The sequence below is a fragment of the Fringilla coelebs genome (assembly GCF_963513975.1).
Source record: "Fringilla coelebs genome assembly, chromosome: 5".
Classification (NCBI taxonomy): domain Eukaryota; kingdom Metazoa; phylum Chordata; class Aves; order Passeriformes; family Fringillidae; genus Fringilla; species Fringilla coelebs.
The window spans coordinates 50,228,259-50,253,514 of NC_140033.1; the positions used below are offsets into that span (position 1 = coordinate 50,228,259).

Sequence of the window (25,256 nt, forward strand, 5' to 3'; positions counted from 1 at the left end):
GGGCATAAGCAGTGGAGTGTATCTGGGACGTAGGTGGCTCCCAGGGTAGGCTCAGGGCCAAGGAAAGCTTTGAAGATCAAGACACTTGGAGTCACAGGCAGCGCTTCACAGGAAGCCCTGGAAGACGTGGAGGAAGAGTGCGATACAATCTCAGGAACAACATTGAGGCGATGGATTGTCACGAGAGCTGGTGTGCACGCTCGGGGTGATGGCTTGACAAGGGGGGGAAGCACACTATTAAAGGCTACTTTATTTGGCTTAGCTTTCTTTTCACCTCCAAGAGGTGAAAAGACCTGTGGAAGACCAAACCATCATGATGTTGAGCTTATTGCTGCCAGTTCCAAATCTTTAAGAGTCCATTCTCTGCAGTTATTTTTTATGGGCTCTACACTCCTTCCTTCACTCAGATTTCATCAGTAGTACTCTCTTTCTTCTACCCTGCTGTTCATTCTATCATTCTACGGTCCCATAACTGTAACAAGTGAAAAATAAAGTCTCTGACTGGTTTGTACAATCTCGCTACTCTGTGCCCGAGATAAGCGGTGGCGTAAATCACAAGAAAAACTCCTCTGTAAGCAAAAAAGGAAATGAAACATTGTGTCAGTTTTGTAATGACTGTTCTGGCTATTCAGCATCCCCCCAGCCGCCTGACAGCGTCTTCCTGATGTATCCTAAGGGACAGTAGGATGAAGGAGGTTTTCTTGAATTTTCCAGGTTCCATAATTACACTCACCCCTTCACAACTGCAGGTCCGAGACAGAGACACAGAGCACATGACCCTGTACTGTGGTACCCTCTGACAAAACCATTTTGTCCAGAACCACTTCCACTCACCAAACCCTGCTGCAGCAGGCGAGGCTGGAGCTCTAGCCACCCCCACCTCCCTCTGGAGTGCCTTTCCAGCACCAGTGGAGCTCTGTTGATGCTGCTGAACACCCTGCATTCCTCCAGCCTCAAGCAGTGCCAGGCACCGCAGCTCGCTGAGCCCATCTTTCCACCCAGTGAGAGCTGCAAGCTCCTCCTGGCTTTGTTCCACCAAGTGCCAGTCCTGCTCAGTTAACCTTCGGCAGTCCCTCAGAGGAGGCGCGGAGCCAGGGACATCAGTGCATGGTCTCTGTGCACCCTTTGGAAGCTGCTCTGGCAGATGGAAACAAAGCAGCAGCATACTCACAGATCTGAGAACAGCCTGTAACCACTGGAGTGTTTCAGATGATACAGATATGCATTAAAAATCTCTAATTCTGACATGCCGAGCAGATATTAAAATCCCAGCAACACGCTGGATTTTTTTGCTACGCTATGAACTAGAACGGATCATCGAGATACCTGCCAGGTTTCTCATGTTGTGTATCATATCCACCTGAACACTTCCTGGGAAAGATTTAGGCTTTGGATAGGAAGAAAGTAGGGCAGTTGCTGTTGACAGGTATGCTTACTGTGCTGCTCTTAGCAAATACACAGAAGGAAAAGTGCCAGCCCTAAAATCAAAAAGGAGCAGATTCTGCTTGATATGAATACAGCTCCCCATGGGCTGCTGCAATGCAGTGGCATCTCAATCCTTTAATTAATGATATGGCTGCCTCAAGCCCTCCAGAACTGGAGACAGTGAGCTCCTAGCATCCATAACACCAATACCAGCAGCTAGGCAGCCAACAGGAATTGCTCTTTTAATCTCACAGCGCTGCCCGTACTGCCTGAGTTACTTTGTGATGGGAAACAGAGTTTACTTTTGAGCAGTATCTAGGACACTGGAAACTTGACCCTCATTCAAACACAGAATATAATCCAACAAAGGCTAATTATTCCCTTTGTTTAAACAGAATCACACACAGAGCCAAACTGGACAGCTAGGACACCTCTCTCAGTGGAAAGGAATGAGAGGGAGAGGTACAAAGAGGCAGATAGTGTATGTGAAACACACTTTGTGTAGCTTTCTATTACGCATGCAGGTTTTCCTCTTGCACCTGTTTCTACCACTCAAACACCAAACTATTTAAAGATGGCAAAAGGGAGAGAGGCTGTGGAGGGATGTGATTCATTCTTTGCATTCTCTTCCCCAATACTTGCAGGTCCTTGATTCCTTTATACGTGACTTGTTTTCAACTTTTTTCACTTTTTTCAAGGCACTACAAATTTGTGGCTGGAGAGCAGGGAAAATTTGCATTTAAAGGGTTTTAATAAATTAAAGGCCCTTGGGGAGTTCTCCAGAGAAACTGAACTCAATTAAATCAAGGGCCAGGTCTCGGGCATCACTTCAGCTGAAATAAAACACAACCTCCAGCAAGGACATTTCATCAGACGACTAGTTAATTTTGGTTCAATGTTTACAAAAATTCTCCCCTCTCCTTTAAAAACACCACAATCCACTTTAGAGCATTTCTACTCCGTAGCAACTAAAATAAAATAGAGGGGAGGAAAGGCAAAAATGTAACCTTCTAAGAATGTAATTACCACTCAGGTCTATTCACTGCATGGAGTAAAAGCTAAAGGAATAGAATTAGCTTACATCTCTTTTCAAAATCCTGTGAAAACACTGTAGGACAGCTCATTTTGTTCCTATCAATCAGTTTTGCAGCCTTCCCCATTTGCCGTGCATGGTGAATGCACAGAGCACCGAAACAGATTTGCTCCCTATTGTTACCTGCAACACGGACCAACAAGAGCACCAAGCCAACAGCAGCTGCCCATGTGTCCAGATGCAGTTATATTCTTATACAGAGGAAAAATAAACGAGTACAAATGCTCATCAGGAAAATTCCACTAATTTATTAGATGCCTTGACCTTTGTAGGATAGTTTGAGCCAAACAAGTCTGCATATTTAAATACAAAGTACCTTCTGAGTCACAGGAGATTCCAGAAATGCCAGAACTCTGAGCTCCCCTCCCTCAACACAAAGAATAATCTCTCCCACCCACTTCTCTGCCCAGGCCTGCAGTGCATCCACATTAGGGTCTCTGGCCCATCTTCTTCAATGTTCGGTTCAGCTGGAATTAGAGAAAGCGAAGGTCAGAAAAATACACAGTGATTGATACGCACTACTGCTCCCCTCAGCACACCTTATCCAAGGCCTCTTAACTACTTCCTCTCCAACCCTCTGACAAGAGAGCTCTTGAGCTCTCACAGTGTGTCAAGCAGAAGGGGAATAAGTAGAACTCTCTCCTTTCCAAGCTAGCAGAGGAAGATGTGGGGAGAAAAAAGGATGCAAACTTGTAGCAGCGATATCACAACCCTCTATTAAGTCCCCAAATCTCAGAATTTTGCCCTCTGAGTTTCCAGTGCAGAACAACCTCTGCTGGGAGAGAGTGGAGACAGAATGTCACCTCTTGGCCAAGCTCAATGCTGAAGCCATCTATGCTCCAGAAATCTCTGAGGCCATTTTCTAGAGCCATAGTTATGAAGTTAGAGATATGATTTTGGTTGTGTTACTGACAGGGACATGATATTTATCTAGGGACAATGGAATCAGCATCCCTGGACAGTAAAACTCCTCCTTTTCCACTGTGGCTCAACTGAGCACTGCTCACAAAAACATACCATTCCTCAAAGGCCAGCAGCTGCTGCTTAGAACACCTGCCTTTGCCCAGTGCCTTGCAGAGCCAGGGCTAAGTCCAGCATGGAATTACACAGCTGTCTCAGACAAGTGTGGACCCTCGAGGGCCTGCACAGCCCAATGACTGCCCCATATTTCCTACAGAGCTACACAGCTCTCCTGCCCAGGCCTCACCTCCTCAAACTTGTGGATCTGGCGGATGAAGAAGTCGCCGTAGCGTCGAGCGACCTTTGTGTCTGCAATATGGATCATGTCCTGGGAAGAGAACAGGATGAGATTAGGAAAAGGACTGTGCTACTAGCAGGGAGACAGCAAGAACTGCCAAACATAAAGATCAACCTAGGGGGCTTTACCCAGCCATGGTTCAGCACCACACATATCTGGCCTGTGCTAATCCCACAGCACCCATCCAGTTCTCCTTGGGCTGCCTTCCCTCATACCTTTGTCTGGGATGGGTTCCCCGTTCACGTTGTATTTACTTCCCACATTCTTACACACACTGGTTTTATCTTCCTTGCAGCAGTTTGACAACTCCAATCCCAGTTCATGCTTCCCTCTTTTCAGTCATGCTATACACCATGACAGCTGGGCTGAGACATGGCATGAGACCTTGCAAGAAGAGGTCTGCTAAAAGGATCAAGAACGCAGGGTAACCTGGTCTCCTTCCTAGCATGAAACCTAATTGTTACTGCTGTCTTCTTTGACTACAGTCCTACAAGACCCTTTGCTGCGCTTCCTGCCGCTGGAGCTCCAAGGCACATGGTGATAGCTCCACACCTTGTGTTTAGATTCCTCCTAGAGCAGCCATAACTAAATGCTGTTTCAGTGCAAAGTAGATCTGTAACATAACCAAGCAACATCTCTCCTTTGTCAAAAAAAGGAGAGATGTAGGGGACACCTAAAAGGACAATCCCACCTGACACACAAACAGCAGCACTATCTGTCGCTCAATTATCACCTCCCAGAACACTGACAAGCAGCTCCCTCTGTCCTGGGGAAGTGTTTCTTTTCTAGGTACGTTGACTGACAAAGGTGCCTGTGATATTCCATCACTCTTCTTCCACTGACACTCCTTTCATGCAGGGCTAGAACTTTATCGTGGGCAGGTAAACCTTATAAATGGGAAAGGAAGAAGGAATGTCTCCCATAGAATGGAACAAAACTAGGTGCTGCCAATTCCAGAATTTCCTGGGTGAAAGAATTTCCCAGCCAGTTAGTGGCAGATACCAACCTTGTCAATATAGAAGTCAACCTCAGAGGCAGACTGGAACTCTCCATCCAGGGCAGATATGCCACTGGTCCATACCAGGTTCTTCATCTTGTGCTTGAAGACAAGCAGCTGGATACGGAACTCCTGCTCTGTGAGGTCCAAGAAGCCGGCCAGCTTCGCCACAGGCATGGTGGTGTAGAGCTTGAGGAAGCTACGGATGGTTGAGAGCTGGGCCTGCTGCTGAACTTCATCGGCGAAGACCTTGAGCTGCTGCAGGAAGGGCTCCTTGTGGTAGTTGGGGTGCACATTGTCATAATTGGGCACCACAGGGGAGAGGAACTTGGGGCAAGCGTAACTGAAGAGCTCCTCGTAGACCTGCGCGTCGCCCTTCTGCATGCGCAGCATCTTGTCCCCGTACTTCTCGCGCAGCTGCAGGTGGATGCTCTCGTCTATGCGCATGGGGTACATGGTGAGGGCGATGGCGAGCAGCGCGTGCATCTGCTCGTTCTGCTTGTTGATCTGACACAGAGAGGAGACTCTGTCAGCACCATGGTGTGCTCAGGCTTTAGGGTGCCCAAGGGAGCTTGGCAGCTGCACTTTGTAGAGTAAGATCCTTTACACAAAGCACTGATGGTCCTAATGCTCAAGGGGGAGAACACAAAGAAGCAGTGCCTCTGGGCAAAGCAAATGGATGAACCACACATCAAGGCTCTTAGAAATAAAAGAGAGGGTGGGCAAGAGGAAGGTGCAGAGTAAATGCATCCAGAGCCACGCAGAACCCAGAGGGCCAGAAGCGCATTTGCGCATTTGACTGTTTTGGTACAAAACATGCAGAGAAGGGAAGGCAGATAGTTTAACAACCATCTCCTGGCAAGGGACAGTTGTCAGGGAGGCCAGTGAAGAAAAGACTGAGAAAGAAGACTTATATGAGTGTGGGATGAAATGGACAGCTGTGTAGCTGAAACAGACACAACCAACTTTTTGAAGTGTCATGGAATTAAGACTGGCAGGATTTAGCTAAACAGAGAGTTAGGAATTAATCATAAGGATAAAAAGGAGACAGCAGGTAAAACAGGCAGCAAAATCAGGAAGTAAAACAGCTTAGGTAGAAAGAGAAAGGAGCTTTGCTATAGCCATGTCTGTGAATGATTATCAGATAATGGAAATATATCTGACAAGTGCATCTGCTGAAGTGCAGCACTGGACTAGAAACACAACTAAGTCTGAAGAGGTATTGACAAGAGTATCATCAGCAGCTCATACTCATTACAACCCTGCTCAGAGTTAGAGTGCAGATGGACCTGGGACAACAGTATGGGGAACACCCAAAGTAACCAGTAACATAGCTAAGAGCAAATATTGTTACCCATGGCAAAGGAGTTCAGAAGATCCCCAGGCATCACCAACAGCAAAGTCCAGGATAATAAAGCTGGACTATTAGACGCAAGCTACCAGGTGATAGAGCAGGGATGGGAAAGAAGTGGCTTTTTCTTTGGGGAAGTGTAGTCTATTCTATCTCTTACCATCTCATACTTGTAGGTCGTCCTCTGAAACATGCTCTTTGTCCTCTGGATGTAGAGGAGGATGTTGGCAAAGACACGGATGGCATCCTGGTAACGCCGCATCATAAGGTAAGCGAAGCCCACATAGTAATAGGTGGTCACCTGGCACTCGGGCACCCGGGAGTACATGCTCTGAGGAAGAAGGAGTAACATGCTGTGTTAGGGGAAACAATCCACCCTGCTTGTTAGCCGCAATTCAGCCACCTCTGCTTTCACTCCCATCCCAAATACAGTGAGGAGAGGGTTAATTCAGTATACTTCACCTCCCACCCATCCCTGCAGCAGCTTCCTCACTGTTTTATTAGATCATCCCATTTCCTATGTTTTCCAGTTTCAGCTTCCTGCAAGGAGAGGACTATTGCTCTGTGCCTAACATTGCTCTGCTTCCCTTTCCCCCTATTTCACTCCACATCCTGTGCCAGACAGTACATATGTAGATCTGTGCCAAGCCTTGGCCCAACACCATTGCAGCTGAACTTTTATTAGCCACATGCAGCACTCAATTCTAAGGCAAAAACAGCCCAGGTGGGGGCAGGCACAGTGAGAACAGAAGTCAAAAATACAAAAAAGAGCCACAAAAGTAAGAATGGTGTGTTCAGGTAGTTACCACTGTACTACCACTTGGAGTTCCAGCAGTATTCTCTGTAGCAACACTGCATTGCACAACACAGCAAACCTCCTAAAAAACTGGGCAATTGTGCTGCAACAGCATCAAGCATTTTCATATGGCTTGACTTAATGCCAAAGCTCCAGCTGTGCCCAGCCACAAACTCCTGACAACTTCAGCAGATACAAACAGTTTCTCGGCTGGAAGACTCAGTACAGCAATTTTTCACTAGCATGCTTCAACAGAGGCATTTGGAAGACTGCAAAAGGGTTAAAACATGTTGTATTACCTTCTTGTTGAGCTCAATGTTCTCCAGCACCTTGATGGCTTGGTAGTAATCTCCCAGCAGAGAGTGCAGACGCAGCAGCCCAACCAGGCTGAAATAGCCCAGCATCTTGTACAGGGAGTGGCGCCCATATTCACCAGCCACACTTTCAGGGTCACCTAGAGAAAAAAGCAACCACAATGCCATCCTCCAAGGATGCAAGCTTCCCTTTCTATACTTTTCTCCTTAAAACAAAGGGAGCAAGGCCTGAAATGTAATCACTAGTACTTCTCACCTAAGGCAAACAGCACCAGTTCCCAGCCAATCCATCCACTGATTATGGGTTTGATCCAGCTCCCAAACAAAGTTAAGCAGCTTGGGTCAAATCAAAGCAAGGCAGCACAGACACCAGTGCTGCTTGGCACCTCCCAAAGCTCACCTCCACTTGTATAGACCTCCAGCTGTCGGTTGATGTTGGATTTGTCGACCAGAGAGTGCAGCACGTTAAGGACACTGTGGACATTCCAGATCTTGGGGTTGGAACGAAGGAAATCAATCTCCTCTTCAGACTTTTTGGCTGTTTTACAGCGGTACTGGCTGAAAGACTGGAACTACAGGAAAAAGCAGAGATTCAGTGATAAGCAGCTTGTCTAGAGATGCTCAGGTAAGTGCACTAAGCTTACAACTTCCTCACACAAATGCATTACAATAACTACAAGTTGCCTGGAAAAAAAAAGAGTTTGACATGAGATCACATGGAAATCAAAATGGCACATTATACCACCTTTAAAGCACCTAAAAGAATTATACAGTACAGAGGGAAAAGGCTAGGAGACAGACTGAAGCAGAAAAGGATCTCTTAAACAATTAGGAAAGGCAACTAAACACAAATTTGCTGTCTGGTAGCAAGGCGAATGACCAAATTATAAGACATGTTTGCATACACACATCTTTTTCCCTTATATGCACGCGTCCTTTTTGTTCTCAAGACTGACCAAACAACACTTAAGGAATTCCAGGCAGCTCTACAATAAAATGATACAGAGAAGGGAATATATTCTCTAAAGAGAAAAACCAATAGCATTTCAGATCTGTACTGCTGCACTCAGAACAGTAAATGGAAAAATATTTCTTAATGTCAAGATCTCAAACCACAGCTTATTTCAAATCAGGTCATCAGTCTCTCAGTGCACCCATAAAGACCCTACTGACTAAGAAAGACAGAAATTTTGTTCTGAAAGAGAAACAGGCACAAAAGTTTAGGACTCCCCAAAGAGCACCCTGTAATTTAAAAATCTGTATGTTTACAACTACTTAATCCACCTGGCAACACAAGAGTAACAGTGATCACCAAAGATTTTCAACTTGCAATGGTACCCTTGCTATGGAAATCACAGCAAGGGAAGAGATGGAAAATTTACACAACTAAAAAAGGGAAAGCCACCCCAAAATGGCCCAGTTTTATAATCACATACCTGGTATATGAATTCATCAATGATATCCCAGAGCCACTGGTTGGGCAGTTCCAGAGGAGCGGGGCCATCAGCATCTGCAGGAGAACAGATAAGAGGGTTAACAGCTTCAGCAAGAACTGGAGGAACAGACAAATTAAAGAACACAAGAATTTCCCTGAAATGGGAGATGGAACAACAGATGAATGAAGCTTTCGGTAGGGCTGAGATGCAGCTTTGACTACCTCAACTGCCTTCACTTTCAAAGACTATGAACATGCAAGGGTGAATCTCTGGAGTGTGACTGCTCAGCAGCAGCAGCTCCAAGAAGCTGCACAGAGACTGCAGGGGTTTATCTTGACTGATCCATTCTCCACATGAGAATTGGCAGGCAGTCATAAACACTAACATTTTTGCTCCAATGGGAGTGAACAACAGTAAACAGCTAGGAAACAGGGCAGGTTTTCTTTAGCTTACTGTTTCATTTTACTTTTTAATAAAGATAGGAGAAGCAGTTCTCAGCAAGACAGAAAGCTAAGTAAGTTTTATTCTTTACAGTATTTCAGAAAGCACTGGAAACTATTTCTGCTTTTTGTGGTTTTAAATCCATGGATGCAAATTGCTCTTCATTCAACAAACTCAAACATGCAGAGAACTTACAGACTACCCTTCCCTCTATTATTTATAAACAAACATGTTGCAATTCTTCTGACCCTTTCTTCAGCTCTGCCCTCTCCAGCTGATCTTTCTCTCCAAAACTCTCAAATCAGGAATTAATTGCAGCAACTCACTGAGAATGTAGTTGAAGAGATTGCAGTAATTGTAATAGGACTCAAATCTCTGCTCCAGCGTGGGCCCCCCCTGAAAAGAGAAGCCAGCAGAGTCTGCTTCAAATCAAGCAGGGCAGGAGGGAGTTCATGGGCAACAGCATAAGGACAGTCACAGCAGTAGAGGGTCTAGTTCAGGAGTGCTAGAGGCAGTATTCAGCCCGCACACCCACCAGCATCACCCAGAAAACCAGAAATTGTACCACTGTTGTCCAACAAAATAGGGGTGACTGCTCCTGTACAGACAGCTTCTCCCAGGATGTTGAGCAGTCAAATCCTGAGAATATTCTGCATTTTAACCTTCCCTGTTCCACTCTGCTGTTCAGATTCAAGAACTTCCTATTACCTTCACCAGCTTTCCTTCCTTCTCTGCTCGTGAGAATTCTTAATAGATCAACAATTTTGTTTCTGGACATCATTTCTAAACACTTGACCTACTGGTTCTTGTTTCAGCTGGAGACACTGAGTCTGAGAACCACTAACAGCACAGCCTGAGAAACCAGTTTCTCCTGTTGAAGCCTGGCTTGGGTTAATGCAGCAGCCTTTTAAAAGTGCCCATTTCTCCACCCTCTGGTCCACAGTAAAACTGCAGTTGTTACTAATTTACCCATAAGTCATGCACCTGTTCAGATTTTTTTTGCTTTAAGAACCAAATACTATGACTTTCTCACTGATTAAAGAGTTTTTAAAATAGGCTTAAAAAAAGGCAGCAAAGTTTGTTTTGTTTCACAGAGCATTATTCCTTCCATTTCCTTCTTCTCCATCCTTCATGGTATCCACGTTTCCCTTTTCACAAGGCACTCTGATCCCATGTGAGGTTTTTTCATGACAAATAATGCACCTTCCTCTTGTGACACCCCTTCTCACTGCCTGCTCATTTGAAGAGGAGTCACAAAGAAACACACATAAGCAATAAAAAGAATAATGCAGTTACCTTCCAAAACCCCCTTCTTCCCTGACTCACTAACCATTACATTTGCTGTGAGCAACAAAGAGCCTCCTGAACACTCAGATCCAGTCTCCTGATTCATCTGAGCTACCAGAGAAACCTGCACACTCATCACCACCAAGCTTAAAGAGACAGGTAACGAGCCTCAAACAGACAGTCAAGTCTTTCTTGCTTTTCAGCAAACTTAACTAACAAATAGCAAGAATACTAAACTAACAAAAAGCAAGAATCAGTGTGACTTACAGCTCACGACCCCATCCAACCCTGCCTTGCAAAGATTAGGGGACCACTGATACTGTAGTGGCAGCAAGACTTGCCAAGTTTGCTGGCACAGAGAAGCCAGCACAAAGCCCAGAAGAAGACACAGGGCCAAAACTCACGCTGACTTTGGCATAGATGTGCCTGTAGTACAGCTCCTTGTATAGGATCAGGAAAACTGCATCTGGAAAAGACAACAGAGGAGGACATTAGCAAGCCACAAGGCCTACGAGCCTCCTGCCAGAACAATAAAAGGAGGCACAAAACCACATTTTGCTCAAGTCTGACTTCTTGCCAGGCATCTGCTGAAGGAGCTGCCAGAGTGAACAAAGGTGACTGACTCAGGCAGCAACAACTCTGTGCACCTCCTAACTCAGGATAAGGAGGGATTCAGTTCCTTCTCTCCCTGACAACCCAAGGAAAAGTGGAAGACTCACCATTTCCAACCTGAGGAGCAATGGCCTCAGCTTCTGGCCATGGAGTGTTCTTAAAAAACCTTTCTGTCAGTTTTGTCCAGCTGAAAAACAGACACATGTGGTATGAAAAGCCATGTCTCACTCAGTATACAGTGCTGGAGCCAGAAATGACAACAGAGAGAGGCCTTGGACTTGGTGAAAGCTGAGAGCACCACCAACCCCTGTTAGTAAGTCCAATGCTGAAGCAAAGAATGAGAATCACAAACTAACCAGTGAGACCTCAATTTATCCCCCAGGCACAAAACAGACATGTATGTCACTTCCACATTCTCCTTATGTCAAGCTGACACAGCTACAAGCAGGAGTGGAAGTAGCTGTTGGGAAGAGACACTAAAGCTACACCTGACAGTTTTCTGCAAACTGCCTGACTAGCACCACTGAGAGCCCCCTTTGCAGCCTCCCTTCCTGTCAGGCCAGGGCTGACACTTCCCTTCAGACAAATCACAACTCGTGTATACTCTCAGTAGCCTCATAGACTGGAAATACCTAGGAGGTTTTTTCCACAGTAACCAACCCAAACCTGTTTCAGAGAAAGCCCAACAGCACAGGTAGTAGTCAGCCTTTCCTTTTAACAGCATCACAGTTAAAATAGCGATTTCCATCTGCTGAAGAATAGTATTGTACCTGTTCTCATAAATGTCCTGGATCTCGTACACCTTCTGGTCAATAACATCACTGGAAACACGGCTGGCCTGGAGCTCGTACACCTTCTGGTCAATGAGATCTGACACTGTCTTGTGAAAATACTGAATGAAGTTTTTGATCACTTCGGGGATCACCTGGTAGGTCTGCTGTTCGTACTGGCGCTCGTAGGCCAGGTCTTGCTTGGGGTCTCCTGCGGAGAAGGAGGAGCAGTGAGGCAGCCGCCGCACGGCCCGGCCCGGGCCCACAGACCCAGCCGGGCGCAGGCAGGCCCGGGGCGCGCCTGGGGCCCTCACACTCACCCGTGTGCATATCATAGTCGTTGGAGTACGCGTAGGGGTCGTAGGCAGCCTGTGGGAAGAGGGCGGCAGTGAGTCCCCGCGAACAGCCCGGACCCGACCCCCGCGCCCCCCCGGCCCGCCGGCCGTACCTCGTTGTCGTAGTCCTCCCCCGGGTAGGCCATGGCGGCGGCGCGGCACGGAAAGGGCTCCGGCCGGAAGCGCGGGACTGGCGCGGCGCGGGCACAGGGGCGGGGCTGGCATGGGGGCGGCTGAGCCCTTCTATTGGCTAGAGTAACTGCCTGTCTTCAGCCTGCTGAGCCGCCACGGGCCGGCCGTGGCCCCCTTCCCTATTTGATTGGACAAGACAACTGCCCGTCAGGCTCTCCTGGTGCCACAGCCTCCACTTCCTGCCCCGCCTCTCTCAAATCCACTCCCTCCCCATTGGCTGCATGCCGGGTTGTGTCGCCCTTCATTGGTGGAGAGGACGCGGCCCGCCCCGTTGCTACGGCGACGCCCCGCCCCTCTCCGCGGCCCGGGCCGTGACGGGATGGAGGGCGGCGGTGGGGCTGACGGGGCGCCCGGCGCGGGGCCGGAACCGGGACCGGCACCGGGGTCAGAGCCGGGGCCGGAGTCGGAGCCACAGCCGCGCATCGCGCTGCCTCCACTAGGACCGGGCGCACCCCTCGGTTACCTGCACGTCCTGTGGCAGCGGGAGGAGCCCGCGGGCAAGATCCCGGCCCGCCGCCTGCGCAGGGCCGCCCGCCTCCACCGCCGGCTGGGGCCCACGGGCAAGGAGGCGCACGGTGAGCGGCGGAACAGCCCCTCCTTCGGCCGGCTGCGCACGGGCTGCGGGAGGGAGGTGGGCTCTGTTCGGTGGGCGGCTGGGGAAGCGCCCCGGTGCTGCCGGGGGAGGGTTCCCGTCAGGAGTGGGCGGGCCCGCGGCCGGCTTCGGGAGGAGACGGGGAGAACCATCCTTACCTGGTGCCTTCATCTGCTTCCCGTTCTCCGGAGCCAGTAGCAGCGTGATTTGGCCCCGCACTTGTGCTCGAGCACACCGGGGTGGAATGTTTCCGTAGGGAAACGTGCCTTTTTCCTCGGTGCTTTCCAGTAATTGCTTTCTTTCCTCTATAGCTCTGAAAAGGCTGCGTGAAGCTGCCAATAGCAATGATTTGGACACAGGTAAGTCTTCTGTCAATTATGGGACCTCTTGGAAGGGCAGTATCTCTAGGGCTCTTACTTTTGGAAGGAAGAAAGTGAGTGCAGATAGTTTCTGGACAGGATGCTTTAGATGCTTCAGATCTAGAAAATGCTTTTTTGAAGGCCAGGTTTGTTCTCCGAGCAGAGTGGGGTTGGTAATTGTGTTCACTTTTTCACTGCACCTGGTTCATAGTGTTAGTTTTCCATCTGCCTGGAGCTAAACCAGCACTGCACTGTCACAGCTGTTTTGGTATGTTCTTTTGCCAAGTTGCTAGCAGCAAGAGTATAATGTTTTGATTTAGGTGGAAATGTTACAATTATCTAAGCCATACCCTGTATGATGAGGCAGCATGACCCAGTACATTAGAACCAGGGCCAGAGCTGCACTCTTCTGGTTTCTGCAAAATTCCCTTGGTCCATAAATTCTGCTTTCCAGATGTCCAGCCTCAACATTACATCTTTCTCTCTCAGGCTTTGTTAATTGAAGCATATCAGAGTTAGTTTATCAAAACTTAAAAGTTTTAGTAGTTTTTGCAATCTGTGTTCCTACAAAAATAACTTAATGACAACTTTTCTAGGTGCTGGCTAAGAGTAATAAAAGAATAACACACTATTTTTAATTAAATCTTTATTGATTATGACTAAACAATCAACTTAAAAGGTACTTAAAGCCATTAACTAAAATTACTAAAAAGTTCTGACATTTTTAACAATTCCCCTCTTTGGAAGTGATCTTAATTTTCCTTTAAGATTACTTCCACTTAAATCATTGAGTATCTAGCAAAACTTAAACCATTAAAATGCAAAAATTTTGCTTGTGTCTTGTTATAAAATATCATAGGTCATTCATTCCAAATGAAATTCCAAATTGGGGTATCATCTATTTTGGTATCTTGGTAACTTCTCTTGCTTTGTTGGTGCAAGCAGCTATCCAAAAAATGTGTCAGCTAAAGCCAATAGGTATCAATATCCCTCTTGTCGAGGTAACTCAGAAAAATCTGTTTGCCTAGAAACTCCAGGGCAGTTTCCTCTTTTTGTAGTCCCTCAAGGAGGTCTTTTGTAGGGTAAGTGATTGATTCCTGGTATTTTTACACTGATTACTTGATGTTTCAAGTTATCTCTAATAGCTTCTGCTCCCCAATGTGTTTCTCTGTGTTTATCTTTGGCTCCTTGTCTCATCACTGCCTGAGGTACTATGTGTGGTATGTCATTCCATTTCTCTTTCTTTTGGCAATATAACATCAACTCTAAAAGACCATTTTGGTGTAAAATACCATGAACTGGCCATTTTCTTGATTATCTAATAGATAATCTAGCCACCAGAAAATACAATATTCTATTACCTGTGTCCAAGTTAAAGAATTGCTTTAAAATTCTTTCCAGTGCTGCAAAATACAACCTAAAGGCGAACATTTGGGTATTCCCCCTCTTCCCGGGCTCGAGGAGAAAAAGGGAAGCCCGCAGAAAATAGGAATTCCAGCAATGACTAAAACGGACACGAGAGAGCGCTCTGTGCACACCAATTCAGTTCCAGTCGCTGAAACAGTAGCAGCGCTGAGCTAACAATCCTCACTTCAACAATTTACATTTCCCAAAACCAAACACTTAGTACACACCAAATACCCTAAAATTCACAGTCCACATGCAGTGGCTTCGGCACTCTTACAGCCAATGAATTTTCATACAAACTTAATTTATACTAATGACATAGATTACCACATGCTTGCATTTTCTAACACTAACAGATACCATAGGCTTTAATAAGCGCAGAAATATCTGGGCAAAGCCCTTCCACAACGTGGCTCTTTGTGCAAGCAGCACTGTCTGACTAATTTGTGGGCAAAGCAGAGGGTGAAGCCTCAAACCACACCTTTTGATAGTCTCTTATATAGTTTTACAATTACAGTTTTCCAGCTAGGCAGTGGGACTCAAACACAATTCCATTAATATTCACTTACAGAGTTTTACACTAACTTTTAATAGGAAATAGCCAATTATATCATCACTTTCTTAACTCTTAATGTGTTAGAGAGTGCAAGCTTATGATTAGATACACCTTTTTAAACCTTCAATAATGTCTTAATAAACTCCCAGGGGTTTTTGCCTTGAACTCACCAGGATCAGAGGATTGAAAAATTTCCCTGAAAAAGTCTGTGTGCACCAAAGTCCTTGTTCCTGTGAGTCTGGGGAATGTCAAATGTGCTGTCTCACCTGAGTCACCAGCAAATTGTTACCAAATCCTTCAAAATTGTTAGGGTAAATAAACCTTTCTAACACTTTCTTTTTAGTGTTAGTGCATAAGATGTTATGTTGTTGTTGGCCAGGAGGGATTTGTGTGGCTCACAAAATTCTGGCCTCCACTTAGACACAAATATAAAACTTCTTCACTTATTTATACTTTATAGCAAACAAAGAAATTAATGTTTGTTGGTTATAAATTACATAATTCTCTTTTATTAATTAGTATTCTGTCCTCTGTGGGGTATTGATTTCTCACTTCTCATGCTAGTTAGTCCTTATTTTTAGTCTTTTTTGTATCTTTTTCCTCTGGTAGGGATTTTCCAACACATACACTGAGTCTTTGTTAGTCCCTTCTTTATCTTCTGGTTTCTGCAAAGTCCTTGTGGTCCATAAATTCTACATTCCAGATGTCCAACCTCAACCATACATCTTTCTCTGGTTTTATTCATTGAAGCATATCAGAATTAGTTTATCAAAAGTTAAAGTTTCAGTAGTTTCCCCAAGCTGTGTTCCTACAAAGGTACTTTATGACAGCTTTGCTAAATACTGGCTAAGAATAATGTAAGAATCACACGCTCTTTATAATTGCGTATATAGATTATGATTAACTAAAGCAATTAATTTCAAAGTTAATTAAAGTCACTAACTAAGGTTATTCAAAAGTTGCATCATTTCCAACAGGAAGATGAAAGAATGCAGACTTTATGGAAGTCTTGGTTTCAATACATATTGGATTTGATAGACAGGTTCCCATGTTTATAGTCCTCTTGTGTCTTGTTTACTCTGCAACTTGAGGAAGTGTGCTATGACTAATTTATTTTTCATCAACAAGTAAACATCTTTGCTGTTTCCTGTGGTGGCACTGGGTGGAGAGGCTATGTCATTCCCACTTGGTTCAGGGGAAGAGTAGCTAAATTGTTCCTATTAATGGTTCTCCCTGGGGCACTGTCAGTCTCCCATTCTTTCTTCTGCAGTATCAAACATTCCATGCTGACACCACTTCCCTCTTTTTATGTGTTCTTTTCAGTTCTGTACCACACTTGAAGTAGGATGTGTAGAGGAAGAGATTCAAAGCTGGCTATAATTCACTTTCTAGAAGCTGAGATGAATGGTGACTTTCAGTGGCCTGAAGCAGTCTTGACTGTTCTAGAATGTGCTGTTTAAAAATCTCAAAATGCAGTGAACCTGTCAGCATTTTTAACAGCTATGGAATGAGCTCTGTTTTACACACCAGGTAGTATATCAGGGTGATCCAAAACAGCAGAAGTATCAGCCCTTGCAGATGCCCCTAACACATGTTGTGTAGGTGCTATTTTTATGCCCCTATCTTTCCACCGTTTACTGATCTCTTTGCTTGGCTCTTGCCAGGTCGGTGCATTCCCCTGCCTGCTTCCCAAACTGTAGCCACCATTGGTTAGGAAGGGGCATAATCAGAACAGGTGTGAGGAAGTGGCTTTTCTCACTACCTGTGCTTACACTGTGAAACTTCTGATCACGGGTCCATGTTGATGTCAAAACTTTACACAGGTGCAGAAAATGTCCATGTAAACCCACAGGGAAAGCCCATGGAGGGGTAGTAGTAAGCACCGGATGCTTATTCCAGCTTGGGAAGTGCCTGAGATGCAGCTGACTAAAACCAAGAGTGAGCCCCACGTCCTTCCTATCCTTTTGTATTCTTCTCTAGGTATTTGCTGCTGATTGTCCTTGGACCTTGAAAATTTGGCTAGGTGGATCTTTAGCCGTTAGAGCTGTTGGCTTATCTTTTATAGCAACATGTGGAAGGTGGTGAAGGATGAATCAGAGGGTGGAGGTTATGCTGCTTAGGCTACTTCTGCTGAGCTAGGACACTGGTGGGAGCTGGTTCCAGTCTAATTGACATAGCAGCTGACAGCATGTTTCTCTACCCCCAAAGGAGCAGATAGCATTACCTCTCTGATCAGGTGCCCCTTCAGCTTACCTGCTTTTTTCTCCTTGGTTCTGTCAGTGCAGCAACTCTTGGAGGATGGAACTGACCCCTGTGCTGCGGACGACAAAGGCCGGACAGCCCTGCACTTTGCCTCCTGCAATGGCAACGATCACATCGGTGAGGGGGGAGGGGAGTTCTGCCTTCCAGCCTCTCTGTGGCGGGGATTTTGAAGGGTGCTCTTTATTTTGCTTCAGCACCTTTAAGAGGTTGCTCTTTTCTGTTCCTTTTGTGTCACATTGCTGACTCTGGCCCCAGGGTTTGCCATGTGTGCCTGCTGGAAGGATCTCCCAGTTCTAGGACTGTACTGGTGCAGAGGGATGGGTGTCCTTCCTCCTAGTTCTTTGCATCAGGGAGCCCAGGAGCAGTGGCACTGCATGGCTTTGTGCTGGGTCTTTCTGCATTGCTGTGCAAACCTCTGTCCCTGTCTCAGTAAGGAAGCTGATGAGCTGAACAGAAGCACCTGTAGGGTAACCTGGTGTCTGCCACATGGACCTCTGGGGCAAATGGAAGGGACTGATGTGTCTCTGTTTCCTTGTTTCTAGTCCAACTGCTTCTGGACCATGGGGCTGACCCAAACCAGAGAGATGGGCTGGGCAATACTCCCTTACACTTGGGTAAGTGCCACACAGATGAGCTTTGCATGCAGAAAAGTGAGGTGAGAACCTCCTTACTGTTCCTTTCCTCTCCACCTTCCTCTTGCCTGTGCCTGACAGAATGCATCCCCAAATTTAAGGACCTAGGAGGGACTCTTTGCATTTCATTATATTCACTCCTCACAAAGATTTGAAGTCAAAGAAAATGCTTGAAAAAATTGATTTCCCTCCCTCTGCCAGCCCCAAGGAGTGCAAGATCTGTTCCAGAGAGAGTACTCAGGCTTGAGTGGGTACCTTAGCATTTGGGCCGTTCCTCTTTCCTCTGACAGAGAAGCCCTTTGGGAAGCAGCAAGCTCTGTGCTTGAGCAGAAACTCATTTTTGTTTGTACCTCTGAGTTGTGTGTCCTGTGTTTTCCCTCCCCAGCTGCCTGCACGAACCACGTTCCTGTCATCACCACGCTGCTTCGCGGAGGTAACATTTCCTCTATAACAGTTACAGCCTGTTCCCTTCCTGCCCTGTTGAAACTCTCCAGGGACACCAAATCCTGGTGACAGACCTCACTGTCCCTACTCCTGCATCTTGCAGGGGCCAGAGTAGATGCCTTGGATCGAGCTGGCAGAACCCCACTGCACCTCGCTAAGTCAAAGCTGAATATCCTGCAGGAAGGATTCTCCCACAGCCTGGAGGCTGTACGCCTTGAAGTGAAACAGGTAAAAGGAACAGCCCCATGTTCTGGTAATGGGGTGCAGCCCCTGGCAGCCTCCTGCCCCCTTTACTTAAATGTCTGTCTGTAGGCTCTTAACTGCTGTGGGAAGAGTTTGACTTCCATTTTCAGAGACCTTCCTTTTTCCCAGCCTCTACTTTAATTTTTTCCAGGGCCTCCCTTGGCTCTGGTAAGCTAAGGATGCATTGAGTGGATTCTTGGGCTATATGGAGCATACTCTTTTCTTCAACCATGATGTAAGAGATGCCTTGTGGCAGAGGGACAAGACACGAGGCTGTAGCTGTGCTGTACACATTCTCTGTATTCCCAACACAGTCTACCCTGCTCTAGTATGTAGAGGCATGGAATAGGAAAGCACTCCTGGGCCTGCAAATGCATGGGGCATGGGCCTCACTTCAGGGGCCACATAGACACAAGGATTTTTATCTTCTGTGCATGAGCAGATCCTGCTAGAATTAGAAGTCCCTGCTCCTCACAGTGAGGGAATCTGACTAGCCATAAAGAAAAGTTTGGTGCTTTCAGGGCTAGACCTTGTGCTGCTTCAGCTGGACTTATCTCTCTTCCCTATTCTTAACCAGGCACAAGGATCACAGCTAGTCCATCTGTGTCTGGTGAACGCTTCTGGTGACTCATTGGACTCTGATGCTGCCATTAGTGCAATGTAGTTGCTTTGCCTGGGTTCATCTCTAGGGGTCGTGTACTGCAGCTTCAAGGCTGTGTGCTTGGCAATTTAATTTTTCCTGTAGAAGCACTGCAGCCTGGTGCACCTCTCTAATGTTTGCCTCTTATGCTTGTTTGTTTCAGATTATCCAGATGTTGCGAGAATACCTGGACCGTCTGGGGAGGCATGAGCAAAAGGAACAGCTGGATGACCTCTGCTCCAGGCTACAGATGACTAGCACAAAGGAGCAGGTAGGCAGCATTGAGCTACTCTGACTCACCTCCTTGCATTTGGGCTCCTGCATTCGGGAAAATGCAACTGCATGAGCAGTGGGGCATTGAAGACATGGGTATTGCTCACACTGGGGCAAGTGGGCAAGTTACATGATGACTTATGATACTCCTTTAGGTGAAAATTTAAAGTGCAGAAAGCATCACAGTGCCAAGCAGCAGGGAAGCTGAGGATCAGATGGGCTGAGGACAGTCAGTTTAAGGCCAGCATCAGCACAACTGCGCAGCGTTGCAGGGCCTGGGGTTTTTTTCCTACAAAAGACTGGCCCCTAGAAACAGGCTTAGAGGAAATAGCCCTGATACCACATTTGAGTTTTGGGTAATGTAGCAGCATGTTTGTATTTTAAGGACTGGTTAAATCACACAGAATGGAAGTCAAGCATCACCTCTTGAAGAATGGGTAGAAGCTCCTATTGCCTTAGATTAGGGCTTGTTTGATGATGAGGATAGTAGCCCTTCTGCATGATTGTTGGCACCAAAAGGATCCTGTTCTAGTAGAAGTTCAGTATGGGCATTACTGGCAATTCTAGTGCAAGGGGGGTCCCTGCTGCATGGGGGTTTCTTCTTTGGGGCTGGGGGACTGCACAGCTGCATTCGCCTCCCTGATGGCCATCTGTATTCTTCTGTCAGGTGGATGAGGTTACAGACCTCCTGGCCAGCTTCACGTCACTCAGCCTGCAGATGCAGAAGATGGACAACAGGTAATGGGCTGCCAAATCATCTTCCTGAAGCAGCAGGAGAAGCCTTAGAGAGAAAAGGAAGCTGAAGTTTGCTTCTCAGATCACTGACTAAACATTGCTGCCAGCAGCCATTCCTGCTTAGACTGACTCTCCAGTGGTGCTCAGACTGTTCGTGTCGGTGCTACCACAGCTGCCCCACGGGAAGGCAGCAGGCTTTGCACAACAAAGGCAACAGACAAGAATGCTGCAGCTGTGACTTAGGGGTAAAAGAGCTGCTCTACTTTTTACCAGATGGGCTGGCAATGAATAGGGTACCCTTTCCAGAGATATTTTGCCTTCTCCTAAGTACATCAGCTCAATGTAGGTGGTGACCAATGCCATGTGCAGTTACCAGCCCTGACTAGTGCACTCAGCAGCTGGCCAGCATCACAGAAGTGCTTGGAACATTCCTGCTTGGAAAAGGCACCTTTTGCCCCCTCCATACTTCTCAACTGCGTGAGGGAGAAAGTGAATGCCTTGAACAGCAGAAGGCTGTGAGAAGAACACTCAACTAATTCTGCATGCTAGAAGCTGAGCAAACAGTCTGCCTTAAGAAACATGCATTGAGACTTAATCCTCACCTTCTGCAGAGCCTGCTGTCTGAGAGCAGAGAATGTGTTTGGTTACAAATGGCATACAAAGTTTTCATGGCTAGACTAACACCTTTCACTGGACCCATTTTTTAGGCCTGCTGCAAGTTAGTGCTAAAATATTACAGTGTAACACTTCCAAAAAGCACCCAGGTACACAGCAAGCAGGTCAGAGCTGTCCTGTTGCGAGAATAAGGACTGGAGTGTGACAATCTTAATGCAGTTCTAGTCAGACATCTACATCTTGCAAAAAAGCCCCACCATAGCTAACATTTGTGTTTCCTGTTACTGGCAGTCTCAGGCAAGAGGTCCAGTTGTGACAGGAGGTATTGTGCACTCAGCTGTATTATTGGGCTAGGATGGAGGTGGATTTATCTCTGCCTCAGCAGCACCAAACCCATTGGTCTGCCATTCTGTATCTCTTGCTTGTCATGGAGAACCTTAAGTGCAGTGTGAGAAATGAATTATGGTTTATGCTGGGAGCCTGAAGTGATGCAGCTATGAAGGATGCAGGGAAATGCTCTTCCTGCTCTCACTTCTGCCCACTATGGTTAGCAATGAAGATTCAGGTTGCTTTGCTGTGGAGCAGGGATCCAGGAAATCTTGTTGATAGGGCACCAACAGCAACAGGGCAATAGGATCATGTCAATAGTGATCTGAGTTCCCACCTGTGTACCACACCATGGTGTGCTGGGATACCATGGCTTGGGAGTTACTGGTTTGAAAGAGGTTATTATTAAGATTCAGCTTAATTATGCAGCAGCCACAGTTTGGAGCATTCTTCAGAGATCTTCACGTCAGCATGCTCTCTGATATCTGCTCTTGTCCAGGAAGAGGCTAAGTGGACCTCTGTTCAAAGCTGAGATACCAGAAATAGGTATGGCTTTTAGATGGGTTCATCTGTAGGCTGCTGGAGGACACAGCTGGGAGCAGCAGTCTCATGGCTGGGCTGGAGCTGTCACTGTGCATATTGATACTTCATTATGATGTGCTGGATGGGAAGGATGCGAGAGGGTGGGAGACAATCTGACCTTTTTGTATTTTCAACTTCAATAAAATCCTGTCAGCCTTTTGTGACTCCTTGGCCAAGTTTTCTTTTTCAGAGCAGCCCATTCCTCTTTCTTTACATCTGTTCCAGGCCCCATGCACAGCACTGGACTTGGTAAACGCTACTCTCATACCTGGTACTCAAATCAGAAGTGACAACACAAAGTTGTTTGAGTTCAATCACCACTCTGTTTGCAGATCAAAGTACAGGGTTGCTGGCTGACCTTTTCTGATCCTGACTTCCACAGCCAAGAAATCCAAATTTAAAATCTAGGTAGTTGCTGTGAAACCGTACAAACAGAGGGAAGGGAATCCCAGCAGGGGTGTTTCAAGATGAGATATTTTGCAGAGAGGAAAAGCAGCCTTGCCCGGGGGCAGAAGTTGTGCCTTGTCCCATAGTGAATAAAGTGCCTGTGCTGTCAAGAGACAGCAAGAGGATGAGGGGCTGGGGAGGGACATCTGGGCAGGGCAGAGAATTTCCAGTGTGGCCCCTATGTGAGGAGCAGGTGACCTCATGCCCAGTCTTTACTGACCTTGTCTCTTCCCATCTTTACAGCCCAGTCTTGATGTCCATATACACCCAGCTGCCTGCGCTTCTCCCCTCAGCAGCCTTGTTGCTGAGGAGACCATTAAGGTGCCTGAAGAGCACGTGGCTAAAACACTCTTTATCCCTGCAGTTACTTCAGTTGCTGATGTTGTCTCTAAGTAGACACCTCTTACAAGCTTACCTCAAACCCAGGAACACATCTAGCTGAGAGTCAGAGTGAAGCTTTTAGTCTCAGCACACGTGATGTTGTCGACAGGTCTTCAGGCTTTTTTCTTACCTGGTGCTGGGTTTTTTCTTAACAGCTCCTGACAGAGGGGAAAGGTGGGGGTGCTGCAGCCAGCCAGGAGCAATTGTCTTGCTTCTTTTGCCACACTGCTCCCACCATGGCAGGAGAGGCACTAAAAACCAAATGGCTGTAGGAAGTTTTGCCACTGCTTTAGCAGTAACACCAGGTGAGAAAGAGAAAAGCACATCTGGTTTTCAGTGGAGGAAAAAAATGTATCATGTAGGAATTGTATTCTATGAATCACCACAGTCAGTTCTGCTTTCCTGCCTCAGGGCTTGAAGCTGTGGGCTGCCCTGAGCCATATCATGTGTTTGGCACTGGATGGAGAAAAGTTTTAAGTTTCTTTGCATCAGCCAGTCATACCCAGAGCTTTAACTACCCTGTCATGCTCAGCAGCTGTATCCAGAATGAGAATTAGGTGCTGGTCAGGAAAGAAGCTGTTCCAGGGAAGGAGAAAACATGGCTTCCCACTGTGCTGAGAGCTGTTGAGTGGCACTGCCTGGTTTTCTTCCTGCTTCTTCCTAGAGGCTTCAGCTTCTCCTAGCAGCTTTTCTCTGTCCTTGCACCCTGTGCCACAGATTTCCCTACACTACCCATGAGGCTGGTGGCAGTTCTCTGTGTTTCCCAGAGGTGTCTGCTGCAGTAATGGAGAATAGAAACAACAGCTCAGGTTTCCCTCTGCTATTTATTTTGCCATTAGAATCAGTCCAAACTCCTCATTTTCTTTATGCTACACCATCAAATGTACCCCCCAGATCGCTTCCTGAGCAATGATTAGTCCCTGTTCTCAGGGCCATGATATCAACTGGGACTTTAGGCTTTGGTTCCCCCTCACCACTACCTGACCTCCAAATACACTATTTCCCTGCCTGATTCAGAGCATGTGACTTGCAGAATTCCAGCCATTGAACCCAGCAGCAACCTCCCTGGCTCTAAGGCTGCTGCTGTACTGTAAGATGCAGCCAAAAGCAGCCTGACTGAGGATCTGCCTCGAGCAAGCAAACAGCCAAGACCCTGCTTGTGTCTCACAGAGGAGCCATAGCAGAAGCCACAGCTCTGACAAGGTCTCCCAGCAAAGCTGCATGGATGTTACTAAGCAAATGACCTTTCTCTGGAGCAGCCACTTCACCCACACAATCGAGTGCAAAGCACACACTGCAATGTGTGTGAACATCAAGAACTTGTTCAGCTTTTCAGCAGCCAAAATAATTAATCTCCAACAGCTAAACTCATTTACTTCCTCCACGTTTGCCTTTCTAGCAGACTTCAAATCCAGCACAGCAATTATCTGTGCTGCTAAGAAAGCCCCATGAAGTGTCTTTGGCAAACTTCTCACCCTTTCATCCACTTCCTTTGCTCACTCTGTGAGCAAAGGTCTCTTCCATCACAGAAAGACACTTACAAAAATATGCCCTCTTCATGCATTGTGCCTGGCCAGCCTGGGGAGCAGCCCTGGGCAGGCCAGGGCCCATGGGGTGACTAGGTGGAGGAATCAGCAAGTTTTGATTAGGAAGATGATAAAGGAGGTATGGCAAACAGCGTTCCTCTGGGGTTTTTTTATTAAATCTCTAAGAGGGGAAGAGAGCACATGGAAGAATTAAAATAATCAGCTGGCAACCTGCTAGTGCTGGTCATAGATTAGCAACCAGCAGCTAAACCCAAGAGCAAATAACCAAAATTCCCTTCCCAGGGTTGCCAGATTTACACACAGGGTCATAAGCAGGATGAGCTTCTTGGCACCTGGGTCTGGCACTTCCCAGTATGTCAGGCTCATGTCACACATGCCAGGGAGATGCCAGACACCAGAATCAGCACACAGTTGGCAGGACTAAGTTACTCCACAGAGAAGAGCTGATGCTTACAACTAGACGCAAAACCCTGACCTGCTACACCTCTCCCATTTCATCTACCCTGTTCCAGATCTTGGGACAGCTGCACTCTACTGATGTGGCAAACCAGTCCCTGCAGGGTTAAAGATGAGCTTGTCAGCCTGAGTGACGAAAAGTAGGATAGAAAATAAGAGAAAAGAGTAATTAATTAAGGCAAGAAGCTGGGAGCAGAGACTGCAGAATGCCAATCAGTCTGGAGGGAAGGCTGCGTGGAAAGCAGCAATCAAACTCTTTCAGTTTTAATTAAACCTGTCTCTCTATCAAGGATGTGACATCTATGCTTCACCTCTGCTTTTCAGCTGAGAAACCAGTTGGAGCATGTAAACTGGTACTGGATAGACAGGAATTCCCTTCTGGCTCCAGAGCCTTCCCAACCCAGTCTCAGCACCTGCCCTTCCTGCTCATGTGCTCCCCAAAATTGGGGCT

At 46.7% G+C, this 25,256-nt stretch overlaps 2 protein-coding genes across 4 annotated transcripts; one reads left to right on the forward strand and one right to left on the reverse strand.

Moving 5' to 3' along the window:
• Positions 1–2,781: 2,781 nt before the first annotated feature.
• Positions 2,782–12,317, reverse strand: EIF3L (eukaryotic translation initiation factor 3 subunit L). Its single transcript, XM_084205936.1, has 13 exons — positions 12,229–12,317; positions 12,101–12,149; positions 11,781–11,991; positions 11,118–11,197; positions 10,803–10,864; positions 9,438–9,507; positions 8,671–8,744; positions 7,635–7,806; positions 7,220–7,374; positions 6,285–6,455; positions 4,783–5,280; positions 3,726–3,806; positions 2,782–2,985 (listed from the first exon to the last, which is right to left on the reverse strand). Exons 1-13 carry the CDS (start codon positions 12,259–12,261, stop codon positions 2,947–2,949), a joined length of 1,695 nt encoding a protein of 564 aa, XP_084062062.1. The 5' UTR covers positions 12,262–12,317; the 3' UTR covers positions 2,782–2,946.
• Positions 12,318–12,617: 300 nt separating this feature from the next.
• On the forward strand, positions 12,618–23,952 carry ANKRD54 (ankyrin repeat domain 54). Of its 3 annotated transcripts, none has more exons than XR_014616194.1 (9): positions 12,618–12,882; positions 13,211–13,258; positions 17,502–17,600; positions 18,026–18,097; positions 18,501–18,548; positions 18,663–18,787; positions 19,606–19,713; positions 20,383–21,963; positions 21,998–22,058. XR_014616194.1 is itself a non-coding variant. In XM_084206641.1 (9 exons), the coding sequence occupies exons 1-9, from the start codon at positions 12,627–12,629 to the stop codon at positions 23,894–23,896; spliced, it is 888 nt and encodes a 295-aa protein (XP_084062767.1). In that variant the 5' UTR covers positions 12,618–12,626; the 3' UTR covers positions 23,897–23,952. The 3 variants fall into 3 exon arrangements, 2 of the variants coding, with proteins under 2 accessions (XP_084062767.1, XP_084062768.1); XM_084206641.1 differs by lacking the exon at positions 21,998–22,058 and adding an exon at positions 23,836–23,952 and having other exon boundaries at positions 20,383–20,453; XM_084206642.1 differs by having other exon boundaries at positions 20,383–22,035.
• The last annotated feature ends 1,304 nt before the right edge of the window (positions 23,953–25,256 follow it).